At 39.8% G+C, this 14,335-nt stretch overlaps 1 protein-coding gene and 1 long non-coding RNA gene across 7 annotated transcripts in view; one reads left to right on the forward strand and one right to left on the reverse strand.

Moving 5' to 3' along the window:
• LOC114567929 (triple functional domain protein) overlaps positions 1–14,335 on the reverse strand; it is a 108,638-nt gene that overhangs the window by 13,109 nt on the left and 81,194 nt on the right. For 3 of the 6 annotated variants that reach the window (XM_028597202.1, XM_028597201.1, XM_028597198.1), the window contains 10 exons: positions 14,302–14,335; positions 13,215–13,462; positions 12,800–12,941; positions 12,671–12,698; positions 12,329–12,491; positions 11,983–12,104; positions 11,800–11,878; positions 11,430–11,630; positions 11,158–11,296; positions 9,063–10,806 (listed from right to left, as the gene is read on the reverse strand). The exon at positions 14,302–14,335 is cut by the window's right edge and continues 466 nt beyond it. In XM_028597202.1, the coding sequence (XP_028453003.1) occupies positions 10,249–10,806; positions 11,158–11,296; positions 11,430–11,630; positions 11,800–11,878; positions 11,983–12,104; positions 12,329–12,491; positions 12,671–12,698; positions 12,800–12,941; positions 13,215–13,462; positions 14,302–14,335 (1,714 nt within the window). In that variant the 3' untranslated portion in view covers positions 9,063–10,248. Of the gene's footprint in view, positions 1–9,062; positions 10,807–11,157; positions 11,297–11,429; positions 11,631–11,799; positions 11,879–11,982; positions 12,105–12,328; positions 12,492–12,670; positions 12,699–12,799; positions 12,942–13,214; positions 13,463–14,301 lie in introns of those variants that run through there. The other 3 variants (XM_028597204.1, XM_028597200.1, XM_028597203.1) reach the window with 2 other exon arrangements.
• Positions 36–14,335, forward strand: part of LOC114567932 (uncharacterized) — a 23,251-nt gene continuing 8,951 nt past the window's right edge. Inside the window, exons 1-2 of the long non-coding RNA XR_003694242.1 lie at positions 36–303; positions 4,839–4,983. This is a non-coding gene — a long non-coding RNA (uncharacterized LOC114567932). The remainder of the gene's footprint in view (positions 304–4,838; positions 4,984–14,335) is intronic.

Here is a 14,335-nt window from a genome sequence, read left to right on the forward strand (position 1 = left end):
ACCATTTGCTCAGGCACACCTGCACCCTCAGCCCTAATTAATGCTGCTGCTGTTCATACCTGTATTGCCGTCCGTAAGCTAGCTCGACTCCTAGCATGTCCGTGTTTCTTCAGGACGTTTTTAACCGTGTTTACACAGTGCTGACAGCTGTTGCCCGTGTTCAGACTCCGTTTTTCGGCTGTTGCTCACATCAGCTGTGAACCAAAAAAACGCACTTCATGGCGGCAGAAGTGGAGTTCTCCTGTCCATTTCAGTGACCAACTCTGTAAAAGTCCATTCTTCTCACAGCTTCACTTCATCAAGGTAGGGGTATAGACTATTTACTGCTTCTGCTCGTTTCTGCTCTTACACCGATGATAATAATCAGTTTATGTGTATAGCCTACTGTATGTTCTGGAAGTGGAGCTCATGGTAGTTGTTTAGAACATGCATTATAATGCTGTTGGTCTAATGACTAGGCCTACTCATGGTTGAGTATTAAGGTTGAATTGTTTTTGCAAAATATTTCCCTTATGTTGTGGTGTTTAAGAAGGATCATTTGGACTAGTGCAAACATGGTCTATAGGGTAATACTGTATACAATAAACGGGGCAGCCAAAACGGTTATCTTCAGCACGGGTTCCAGACTAGACATGTGACTAACTGTTGACATCTTGTTGACATCTTGTGCACAAGCGCATGCCCCAGTCACACCCCTCTACTATGACTATTTTCGACATACTATACTATGACTTTTCTATCGCTTTTTTGAGATACTATACTATGACTTTTTTTATCACTTTTTTTTTTGACATACTAGGACTTTTTTTGACATGCTCTATGACTTTTTATCACTTTTTTGACATAGGCCTACCATACTATGACTTTTATCACTTTTTGACATACTATTATGACTTTTTCATTACTTTTTGTCATACTATAAATTACTTTTTATCACTTTTTTCAACATACTATATACTATTACTTTTTATCGCCTTTTTCAACATACTATACTATGACTTTTTTATCACTTTTTTCGACATAATATATATTACTTTTTATCACTTTTTTCGACATACTATATATTACTTTTTCATTACGTTTTTTGACATACTATACTACTAGTGCAGTGCCTGTTTGGAACAGGCGAATACTTTGCCTGTGGTATTGCTGCTTATAGAATGAATCAAAACCAAATTGTACCCCAAAATGACTTACAGAAGGACCCCAAACCACGAAATATGCAACTCTGTAGCCTACTACTGACTCACAGTGTAGGCTACATCTGAGGAAGACATATCTGTGTGTGTGTGTGTGTGTGTGTGTGTGTGTGTGTGTGTGTGTGTGTGTGTGTGTGTGTGTGTGTGTGTGTGTGTGTGTGTGTGTGTGTGTGTGGAGAGAGAGAGAGACGGTGTTATCTTGTGTCGTATGATCGTTAACAAATTTAACATTTCAGCAGAGGTGTTAATTTCCATACAGGTATAGTGACTTGATGGTTAACGGTGAAGTAGATTTGACTCGCTTTATTAGATAAATAGTCTGCCTATAAGTGGCACTCTCTGTCTGCACTTGTTGTCAGTCTCTTTATTAGTCTCCCTAAGGCATAATGTCACTAACAATGTAAAAACTAGTATAAATGGTCAGGAAATAGAGGTTGTTAAAGAGTACAAGTATTTAGGATCCATTATTGATGACAAGCTGTGCTTCGAGCCAAATACTAGTTTGCTTTGCAAGAAAGGCCAGCAGCGCCTGTATTGCCTTAGAAAGCTGGCCAAGTTTAATGTGGACAAGACCCTGTTGACCCTTTTCTATAGTTCCTTTGTTGAGTCAGTTGTCACCTTCTCCTTAATCTGCTGGTATGGGTCCATTACTGTAAAACAAAAAAACGCCCTCTCCAGGTTAATTAAGGTGAGCAGCTGTATCACAGGTTCTAGGCAAAAAGGCCTGGAGGAACTCTATCAGAAGCAGATGCTAAAAAGGGCTGAATCTATGCTGTCGGATAGTTCTCATCCCTTACGGGCTGAATTTCAGATGTTGCCATCCGGATCATGCTTTATACTTCCAAAACTCAGAACAAATAGATATAAACACTCCTTTGTACCTGCAGCCATTCTACTTTTTAATTCTATAAAGAACCATAGATAACTTGATTTATTGTTTATGTTTTTAAATTTGCATGCAAGGTAGGCAATCTCTGTATTGTGTGTATGATTGTGTGTGATTTTATTATACTACCTGCTGCACAACAAATTGCCCCACTGGGGAACAAATAAAGTAACTTGACTTGACTAAGGAGAAATTCGTTTTGGACAGAGAGAAATTGCTGCAAGAGTAACATAGACACACATCAAACACAGGGTTAAAACAGTTAGACATTGAACATGTAGGCTACTCTAGTAGCTGTGCAAAATTACAAGTTACCATTTTCTAAAAAGGCAATTAATAATAATAATAATAATAATAATAAAGAAATAAAAATAAAGTATCCATTTGGAAATATAAATATCCTTACAATCCATTGTAAAAATGCAGTAATTCCTTCATTCCTATCCATACATACATTCAGTCACAAATTTACATTAATAGAATTCGTGGTCATACATTCATTGCTGCTCATTTATGAGCTTAACTGCGAGAGGAACAAATGAGTGCTTATACCTATTATATTTGCAGAGAGGAACCCGGTCTTTCCTGAGTTCAATAGCTGTTGTCTGGTTGTGCTTTGCATGTCTGGGATTCTGAAACGTCCTTAAATTCGGGAATTGTCATTTGTTTATTCAAAGTCAAAGACAGTCCAAAGTAGTGCAACTTTGCACATTTTTGTGGGTCTGAGACTGTATGCCACATTTTAGCTGCCAAAGCTCCGCTGCTCTCGGTCTCTGGTCCTCAGTGTGAGAGGTGGAGTGGCCAGCGGCTAGAATGGCAAAAGTCAATGCGTGCTTCTTCTATCTATAAATTGCAGGAACGTCTTTCTGTCTGTGTGGGCGCTATATATATATATATATATATATATATATATATATATATATATATATATATATATATATATATATATATATATATATATATTTCTAATCCATACGTCAAAATTGGCACTGCACTTACTTGTGCCCGTAACAAGACACCTGTCAAGTTTGAAATCCATCAGACTAACTGTTCGAGAGATGCACATAACACACACACACACACAGAAAGACGTTCCTGCAATTTATAGATAGATATAGATAGATAACTTTATCACTTTTTTTGACATACTATAATATGACTTCATCACTTTTTTCGACATACTATACTACTAGTGCGGTGCCCATGCCATACTATGAATGTTTTCAACATACTATGACTTTTCATCACTTTTTTCGGCATACTATTATGACTTTTTTCGAGATACTAAACTATGACTTTTTTTCGACACTCTATACTATGGAGTATAGAGTGTTTACTATAAACATTTGTCATCAAATTTGAGCAAAGGAAAGGCGTTTTGCAAAAAGGGAGACCTAAAGCATGTTCCCTGTGTGTTAGATGCAAGCGGACAAGCACTACAGTGTGCAACACTGAAAGTCAGGCTTCAAACAGGTGAAACGGCAACTGATTAGGTTCTTTATTTGCACTTCAGGGAGAGATTCAGCAGCTGCATCTCAAATAGATAAATGCATTTTGATTGTGCCTGCTTTAGGTAAAAGATAGTGCTACAATATTTACCAGAGACCACAGGCTACAGTGTTGGTAAAAAGCAGTGGTAGAAAACTGCTGACTTTGAATCGGACAATGGTGCTGACACAGACGCCTCCCGAATAACTACAAATAACTTATCCTGTCGCTTGGTTAATTTTGTAAAAGAGGAACGTGTGTAAAAACTTAAATGTATAAAATGTGTATTAACTCTAAATAAACTCAGCAAAAAAAGAAACGTCCTCATGTTCAACTGCTTTTATTTTCAGCCAACTTAAAATGCGTAAAACTTTGTATGAACATAACAACTACTAAGAAATAAACTGAACAATGTTTCACTGACATATGACTAACCGAAATGGAAAAATGTGTCCCTGAACAAAGTATGGTCAAAATCAAAAGTTCCTGCAGGTTCATCCTTACAAGACCCTCCAGCATGATAATACCACCGGCCATAACGCTCGTTCTGTGTGCAATTTCCTGCAAGATACGAAAGTTAGTGTTCTGCCATGGCCAGCGAAGAGCCCGGATCTCAATCCCATTAAGCACGTCTGGGACCTGTTGGATCGGAGGGTAAGGGCGAGAGCCATGCCCCCCAGAAATGTCCAGGAACTTGCCGGTGCCTTGGTGGTAGAGTGGGTTAAAGAACTGTCAAACCTGGTGCAGTCCATGAGGAGGAGATGCACTGCAGTACTTAATGCAGCTGGTGGCCACACCAGATACTGAGGGCTACTTTTACCTCCTTCCCCCTTTGTTCAGGGACACATTATTCCATTTCTGTTAGTCACATCTGTGTAACATTGTTTATTTCTTATTAGTATTTTTTATGTTCATAAAAAGTTTTACGCATGTTAAGTTGGCTGAAAATAAAAGCAGCAGCAGTTGAAAGTGAGAGGACGTTTATTTTATTGCTGAGTATATTTCAAAGTTTGAAAGGCATTTTTACACGGAGGTTTGTGGAAATGACCTGACCTGAAATTAACAAAAATGTGTACCAGTGGAGACTAATGAATAGATTTGAATGGTGTGTTTGGCTGAAATAGGCAAACTGTCTTTGGATGCCAGACTGAAATCCAGTCTGAGCGAAGAAACTGAAGGAAATATCCCAATTTTGAAATGGCTGCACTGAAATTGCTGTTACTTTTGGGATCAACTAATGTTTGTCAATCTTTTTTCCCTCTCAGAAATGTGTGAAATCTAAGGTTCGATCTGTCCATCCTCAGACGTGTGAAGCAGTTTCAAGAGGCCACAACGGAAAACTAACCAGACTTCAAGGATTGTGGAAGACAAGGAATGCAGACAGTCTCATGGATTCAAAAGAAGCTTAAGGTACGAAACATTTTTGGCTCTTAGTGTCTGACTGATGGACCACTCCTGCATTAGAGGATATTGATTAGTGTCTAACAGGTTTGTTCTACACCGATCCAAGGTCAGCACTTGTTTTCCTATGCCAATGTTACACACAAGGAGCCTTTTTATAGGTTTTGAGGATGGAAAAAAAAAGTTATGTTATGAAAGACAGACAAACAGATGTTGATGCCATCCGGAACAACACTTATAATATAAAATGTAAGAAGTCCCTATTATCCCCATCATATATCATTAAATCAATCATCTCTTAGGCCTATAAAGCAACTTGATGGCAGTGCAGTCCACATTTATGACTAGAACTAAAACTCTAGATAATAGAAGGCTACATCTTTTTTTGAATGTTTCTACAATGTACACAAATTTATATATATATATATATATATATATATATATATATATATATATATATATATATATATAAGGGCTGTCAATCGATAAAAAAAATTAACTAATTAATTGCACAATTTGCTGTAATTAATTGCGATTAATCGCTTTTTTTAAATTGAGACTGAAGCTTATAATAATGGATATCTAAATGCTAAATCACTTAACTTTGCAAATATGAAGAAAAAAACAAACAAGGAAAGGTTCTGCTAAGTTCAGAATGTTTAATATCTTTCAGAACAACAGCAGCAACAATTTGGCTTATTTAGTCCTGCTGAAGGCTGCTGAAACGGCTAGAAACTGTCTGACTTGAGAGCAGATTTTTGTCACCGTCCCCGGCTGCTGTCGCCTGCTCTCGTCTACTTTACAGGCGAGGCGCAGTTCATCTCCAACGAGCCGAGAGTTCAGTCGCCGGCAGGGCAGTCGGGACTCACCCGGAAATGGCGAGCAGGATGAGGTGACTACAGTCTCTCAAAATCTGACGAAAATCTTCTAGACTGACCTTTGTTGAGCTGAAATGAAGACAGATTCAGCAACTGCACGGCCTATTTCTCACTTAAAATGTTTTCAGAAACATGTTTTAGTGAACTATCTTAGTACAATATGAGATCGTATTCTGAACGGCCGCCATGACAGTCTGGCTTTGGATTTCCGGAGAAAACAAACCCATGTGACGCGTTCGTCCAATCAGCTGCCGGTTTAAATTACTTGGGCAACAATACAGAGTAGCGCCGCCTGCTGTTATGGAGGCGTATTACGTTTCTCAGCCGCCACATGAAGTAAACAAACACAGCTGCGTTAATTTCGTTAATTTTTTTTAACGAGTTAAATATAAAAAAATTAACGCAAAATTTAACGCGTTAATTTTGACAGCCCATATATATATATATATATATACTCTGCAAAAGTTTTAAGCAGGTATGAAAAAATGCTGTAAACTAAGAATGCTTTAAAAAATGGAAGTGTTAATAGTTTATTTTCATCAATTAACAAAATGCAGTGAATGAACAGAAGAGGAATCTAAATCAAATCAATATTTGGTGTAACCACCCTTTGCCTTCAAGACAGCAACAATTCTTCTAGCTACACTTGCACAAAGTTTTTGAAGGAACTCTGCTGGTAGGTTGTTCCAAACATCTTGGAGAATTAACCACAGATCTTCTGTGGATGTAGGCTTCCTCAAATCCTTCTGTCTCTTCATGTTATCCCAGACAGACTGGATGATGCTGAGATCAGGGCTCTGTGGGGGCCATGCCATCACCTCCAGGACTTCTTTTTCTTCTTTACACTGAAGATGGTTCTTAATGACCTTGGCTTTATGTTTGGGGTCGTTGTCCCTGCTGCAGAATAAATTTGGGGCCAATCATACGCCTCCCTGATGGTATTGCATGATGGATAAGTATCTGCCTGTATTTCTCAGCATTTAGGACACCATTAATCCTGACCAAATCTCCAACTCCATTTGCAGAAATGCAGCCCCAAATTTGCAAGGAACCTCCACCTTGCTTCACTGTTGCCTACAGACAATCATTATTGTACCGCTCTACAGCCCTTTGGCGAACAACCTGCCAAATATTTCAAATTTTGACTCCTTAGTCCAGAGCACCTGCTGCCATTTTTCTGCACCCCAGTTCCTATGTTTTCGTGTATAGTTGAGTTGCTTGGCCTTGTTTCTATGTCTGAGATATGGCTTTTTGGCTGCAACTCTTCCATGAAAACCACTTCTGGCCAGACTTCTCCAGACAGTAGATGGGTGTACCTGGGTCCCACTGGTTTCTGCCAGTTCTGAGCTGATGGCACTGCTGGACATCTTCCGATTTCTAAGGGAAATAAGCTTCATGTGTTTTTCATCTGCTGCACGAAGTTGACTAAGTCTACGATCCTCAACGTTCCTTGACTTTTTGCAAGTGTACATATAAGAATTAATGCTGGTTTGAAGGCAAAGGGTAGTAACACCAAATATTGATGTGATTTAGATGTTTTTTTGGTCGCTCACTTTGCATTTTGTAAATTAATAAAAATAAACAATTTATATTTTTGAAAGCATTCTTGGTTTACAGGATTTTTTCCACACCTGCCTAAGACTTTGAGTGCAACCTCAGTGCCTTGAGTTGAATGATGGATAGTCCTTCCAGACCTTGGCTACTGTAGAAAGATTGTAAAATGTCTGTTTGATCTGTATTGATGATTTTATCAGTACACATCGTGGTCCCAATTCTTTATTAAATTTGAAGTTATTTAAAAAAAAAAAAAAATCAAATTCATTATCAGTATTGTGGTTATGTAAAAAATATATTGCCAAAATAAAAATATTTTTAACATTTGCCTCAAACATCCAGAATTGGGTGGGATAAAGTCTAATCCACAGCTGATCTGATTAAATTGAGCCACTGTCATTTCAGGCTACCTTTGCCAAACTCCTATCCTTCAGTAGAACTAAAACAAAGTCACAAATTCAACCTTCCGAATCAATTACAATTATGTCACTTCATAAAATGAAGTTTTAAGACTATTAAACACAATAACTCTCCTACTTATGTATGCAGTGCAAACTAGTAGTAACCGTAGTTCTGAGTAGCTGCCAGAAAAATGGGCAGATTCTCAAACGTCACCCAGTCATGAAACGTGTCGGTGGAAATGACTTATCTATTCTCATCAAAACTCTAATTTGTGTGCTAATTTCCATTTTAGCTGCAATTACATCTGTGTAAAAATGTAGTTTAAATAACACAAAAGAAAAATATATGGTAAACGAATAAACAAAATGTCAAACAGGGAACATGTATTCATTGTTTAATTTTCAAATAACTGATGGCAAAATGAGACTATTTACAAGAGAAAAAAATGTATGATCTGTACAAAGAAATATACATGCGGATAAAAAAACAAATAGCAAACATGTAATTTATGAAACAAACATGACAAAAAAGACAAACAATTTAAAAAAAAAACTAAAAAAACTAAACTGAGGTATCCAGTCCAAGTTTCCTTGTTTAATGGCCTGTGCACACCTTTTAAATAAATAAAAAGGTAACCGCGGACTGTGATTTCTGTTCCTGGTAGAATCGGTTTAAACGTGACACGTCCTAACCCCATATTGGATTAATGTTAAGTGGTTATACGAAAACTATCTTGTTCAAATTTCCAGAAAAGACAACAAATCAAAAAACATTGTTTAGTCGCCGTTTTAGGGTAGTTAGCTTTTATAGGGAACAGGAATTTATGGAAGAAATATTTTGGCAACAAGTATTTGTACATAGAACACCATTAGGTAAATGATGTACAAAAATCTTCCATTCAGCGGCAATTCTCTGTGAAGAATAAATCTTTCTTTAATCCCCTGCCTTTTTAAGAAAGGTCATGAGAGACTAAAACTAAATCATGTTCCTCCAACATAGTGTTTAACTAGTGTAAACAATCATATCATAGCCATATTATCTAACTCAAGTGAAATGGTCACAATTAAACTTTTTATTTTTATTAAGTACTATAAAGCTAGAGCAACTTTGGTGTACCAATACTACAGAGGCATACAGTACAAAAAATTTTAAATAATTTTTGATCAAACTGTCGTGATTGTAGATTGTGACCTCTAACATGGCCTGGAAGTCAGAACACTCAGAAATCAAATAAACACAAACTACCAGCAGTGCTTGCAGTACCAAGTACATGCTTTTCTCTAGATTTATTACAGATACAACAGATGTCTTCATAAATAGTTGCATAAAATGTTAAAGCCGCAACATTGCACATGATAATCAAACATAACATACAATGAGTGCATTTACAGTAATTTGTCTTCCTCTTCCTCTACATTCACTCCCATCTGACTGGCAATCAGCACTGCCACTGAGGCTCTGAGACAGTCTTGTGTCCTGCCATCCAAAAGCAGGAGTCCACTGTGAATGTGAGGGGAAAGAAGGCAGAAGTCTATAGACAAGGTAAGGCTTAAACATCTCATATCTGCGCAACACAAGTTTTGTTCTAGGAAAAGCAAACGGTGGATGTCTATTGTTTCTTCTCAGATTGGACAGTGCAGCATTGTTATTTGCGACATGGTCATCATAGTATCTTAGATTAGGTACATTATATAAGCGCAGCCGTCAAAAAGCTCTGATTGGACGTATAAATGTCTCAAAGTCAAGAACCTCAGTTACTATCTCCAGATGTCTATAGAGTCCAAAGTAGCACAGCAACTTTTAAACTGATTAGCATTTTCTACAATGTTTTTCTTCTTCTTGGAAACGTAGAGACCATACTTTTCCTTTTGTATACATTGTTTCTTTAAGAAAGGGCTGCTTCTCAAAAGTCTTTGAGTTACAGTTTTAGTGTAAAAGAGCAAAAATGCACAATGTCTCTGGCAACAAGACGGAGGGCAGTTTGCTCTCGGCGCCATCACTAGCTTTGTTGGCATCACTTTCTCCTGAAAGCTCTGGGTCTGTGCAGTGGTGTCAAGGCTCGATCGATTGGCTCTTCTGATCAGCTTTAACTCTTGCAAAGGAAAATAAATTACTCATGTTTTTTTGATTTTTTTTTTTTTTCTTTAGACTTAATTACAAAATCTGTTTTGAGTTGAAACCAGCAAGCAGCAGTAGACGACAAGGGCATCCATTAATTTACGCGATTGGTGAGAACTCTGGCTTAAGACCTCAACGTGTCTCAGTTTAATTGGTGAAACGACAACAGGACTTTAGTAAATCAACATTCTGTGAAAGAGGACAAGATCAGCATTCATTATTTCTCCTTCCTTTTACATCTAGACCATCAAGAGGCTCAGTTTTAGAGAAACCTGCAGGCCCTAGGGATTGAGGGTTGGTTTGGACATGTGTAGCTATTCCTTTAAACTCGGGGCTGAAGGCGACTTTGGATGAAGCTTCTGACTCCTCCGATGGCCCGGGCGTCTGTCTGATGTTTCCTCCTGTCTATGAAGGAGATGAGGCGGGAGGTGTCCAGGCAGCCCTCTGCTCTGGCACGGCCGTCAGCCAGACCGGCCTGCAGCCACGGCTCCTGGAGGCAGAGCCCGGCTGGAGGCCTCCTGCCTGGGTCGGTCCTCAGAAGCAGGCAGATGAAGTCCCGGGCCGCCTGGCTGACGCCCTGGAAGTAATCCCTGGGAAAGCTGAAGTCTAGCCGGCAGATGTTCAGGCAGGTCTCCTCGGCGCTCTCGTCGAGAAAGGGGGAGGCGCCGCTCAGCAGCACGTAGGTCACCACGCCCAGGCTCCACATGTCAGAGCTCAGCGACACCGGCTCTCCAAGGACCAACTCTGGGGAGGCAAACTCAGGGCTGCCCAGCAGAGGATGAACGTAGTGGGCACTGTTGAGCTGGACAGCATCACCAAAGTCTGTGAGTTTGACCATTGGCTGGCCGCTGGAGCTGTGGGCCACCAGCAGGTTCTCAGGCTGGAAAAAGAGATTAGAGTATCACGATTAGTCTTGTCTTTTTTGTTCTTATTAATTACTACAGTCTAACATTACGTTAGTAAATTCATTTGTTGTTGCATGTGCAACATCATGCAAAATCTGTTTGACCTTCAGTATTAAAAGGAGAAAAAGAGGATCCAACAGCAAGTTTCCATTTAAGGCTGAAATATTAGAGCTTTCACCATCTAAAGATCAGGTAAGTGCTACAGGTGTTAAACATCAACAAACACAAATCCAAGATGGCTGACTGCCTGTCAGGCAATTTCTTTTATATACATGTTCCTAGAGATGAGAACAATGCCCCCACCAAAAGCAAAAAAATCTACTTACTTTTATGTCCAAATGCACTATTCTACAGTTGTGCAGGTAATGTAAAGCTTCTAAAACATCCCTTAGGTAGAAGGCCACTTTCTCCTCCGTCAGATTCCCCCAGCTAACAACGTAGTCCAGCAGACGACCTTGGTCAGCCCTAAAACATGAACACTAAGGTAAACCCTCAAACCCTCAGGAAGAAATGCAAGTTTTATGAAGGCTAATGAGCTACATATGTGCAAAGTTTAATTCCAAAACTTGATGTGTCATTTTTTTGGGTCTTTACTTACATCTCCAGGACCAGGGCGTAGCTGCTGGGGGTTTCAAACGTGTCTATCAGGCTGACTATGTGGGGGTGTTGGAGCCTTTGGAGCAGACAGAGTTCCTGAGTCACCCGGTCCCTCCTCATTAGCTTCTTGTTCACCTGTTTGACCGCCACCAGACGTTTGGTCCCTCGCTGGTCACAACGTTTGACAACAGAGAAACGACCCCTGGTGAGCAGAAAGAGGATGGATATTCAAAAGGTTAGTTTACTTCAGGTCACTCCTTATAGACAACCTGCGTAGTATGTTTTAGGCATTTAACAAGTCAAATAAATTCATATCAATCACATATTGTAAGGAAAACCCTGAATGTCAGTTATGAGGGTGAGTCTATTACCTGCCCAGTTCAACCACCTCAGTGTAGTGAGACTCAAAGTTGTCCTTCCAGCTCACTCTGATCCCATCAGTGGACACCACTGAGACACATAACAAAGCAATCAATCCATGTCCACACTTGGCACCAGCATTGTCAAATGAGTTTTGTGGAGGGATTGATACTGTACATTCTGTCTGTTCTTACCTAACACTCTAAGGCTAGCTGATGACGTTACGCTGCCCAGCTCGTTCGTGGCAACACAAGTGTAAACGCCATCATCTTCAGAGGCTACGCCGATTATCCGCAGCGTTGCTTCACCCGTATCACTGCAATGAACATGTTCATTTACATTTGATTTCAACTTCTTCATTATAAATGAGTGAAAATTTATGTTAAAACAGTCAACTGACCACCACAACCAAGTGACAGCCCTATCAGACAGCAGTTTATTGTACATAGTCATGCAATAAACTGCAGTCTGATGGAGCTTTAGCAACATACCTAAAAAAAAAAAAAAGAACACACACTCTCTCTCACTCTGTTTTCTTACGTGTAGGCGATGCTGAAGTGTCCATTGTTGGCGAGGTTGCTCTGGTTGGGTCCCTTCCAGGTGACAGTGGCCCGGGGTCTACCACACACCTTACACCTGAGGGTGACGCTCTCCCCGTTGTCACACGTAACATCACTGAGAGGTACGAGGAACTCTGGGGGAACTGAAAGAGAGAGAGAGAGAAAAGAGTCAGGTTAAAGCCTGTCAAATGCTGAGATTTTTTTCAGAATTCAGCATCAACTGTTTAAAGCAGTTAAACAGTACTTTTAATAATATATGGAATTAGTTTTGTCATAAATTTTGTTAATCTTAAAGTAAACAATTCCCCAATGTAACACTTACCATCATAGATGTAGTTTGGATTTAGAAGCTGAAAAGAAAGAACAAAGCAGGTCAGAAAAATGCACAGTGGAGCAGAAGCATGACTTAATAGCAGAACTAGAGTGTCCTCAGATGCACTGATAAACTCACCTTTACAGAAACCTTATTGGCCAGGCCTTCTCGGGACTTCCTGTAACCGTTTTCCAGCTTTGTGTCTTTCTTTGCCTCCTTCTCCTTCTTCTCAGACTTTTTGCGGATGCGCAGGGATGTGTGCCAGGATGAAGACTTCCTACTGGGACAACAAAATGGATTGAGTCAAATTAAACTTTTAATGTAGGTGAGAGCACGGGTTTTCACCTGACACCTTGACAGACTGCCAACACGTAGAAAACACTGGAATTCCTTATCAAGCCTACTAAAACATATGTTGGACTGATGCTTGCCTTATTTTAAAGATCAGTTCAGGATAACTGCCTCCCACATTTTTACATAATTCCTAAAAAGCCATCTCTACAATCAAACAACAAAAATAATGTATCCTTATATCAGTTTTCAAAGCTCTTACTTCATGGATCCCTCGGGACAATCAGGGATGATGGCTGAGGTGTGTCCCAGCACAAATCCGGGGATCCAGCCCTCGGCGGCGGGGCCCTGCTCTGTAGCCGCCCTGAACACCAGAAACATGTTTTGCTGGTTGCTGGCTAAGATCTGGACCACCTCGCCCTGACTGACGCTGATCTCATCCTCCTTCACGGCCATGTAGTCCTGGGTCACCAACATGGTGGATACGCTACTGCTGCTGCTACTTTCACTCTGCAACACAGGGAGGAAACAACATGTGGAAAATTGTAAGTACAAACTTTCATGGTAGTAAAATGTAAAATCTTATATTACAACTTTACTTTGCACAGAATTCAGATTTTATATCCAAGTTGACCTATTCAGGCAGATTTTTATGTTGCCACTAAACACAATCTAAATGTAATACTTCTGGTGAAGAAAAGTGAGAAAAAAGGTCAAAGCAGATGACAGAAATAGAGGTTTGATTACTGTCCACTTGATAAAGACTTTGGAAAGGATTAGAGTGCAAGAAAGACTAGAAAACATGAATTATTTTCTTCTTGGAAAAAATAAAACTGGGTTAAAAACAACTTTCCATTTCACAAGTCTTTGCTCTGCAGCTCGAGGCAAAGACGAGAGGAGGAACGTTAGGTTGAATGAGATCTTGTCAAGTACGTTTGTAGGTGAACCACAAACGTTGGAGGTTAGTTGCAAGAAAAGTACATTTAAGTAACACACCATGAAGACAGCAGGAGGTGAAGGACGGCCAAAAGGAAGTCAGGTGTTAGTATAAGCTTTGTTAGAGTTAAGAAATCTAGAGACAGCCTTGAAAGGGAATCACTGAAGAGCTGATTGAGGTCCGCAAGAGAGGTTTTGAACCTGAAAATATGTTGACAGTGGAAACTTTTGCTAGAAATAGTCTTCAAAGAGCTAGAGAGGGGATGTTGAAGAGCAGTGAAGGTTGTCAGAGATGTGAAATAGGGGGACAGTTAGTAGCACTGGCTGCAGCAGGACAGGAGACAGCAAGACAGACCAGGCCTCCCTCTGCCTGGATGTTAGTCAGTGCAGCACTGGGCAGCTGGTAGTCTTACCCCGTTACTCTGGGTGGACTGCTCACTGGCCGAT

This window comes from Perca flavescens, chromosome 14, assembly GCF_004354835.1.
Source record: "Perca flavescens isolate YP-PL-M2 chromosome 14, PFLA_1.0, whole genome shotgun sequence".
NCBI classification, from domain to species: Eukaryota; Metazoa; Chordata; class Actinopteri; order Perciformes; family Percidae; genus Perca; species Perca flavescens.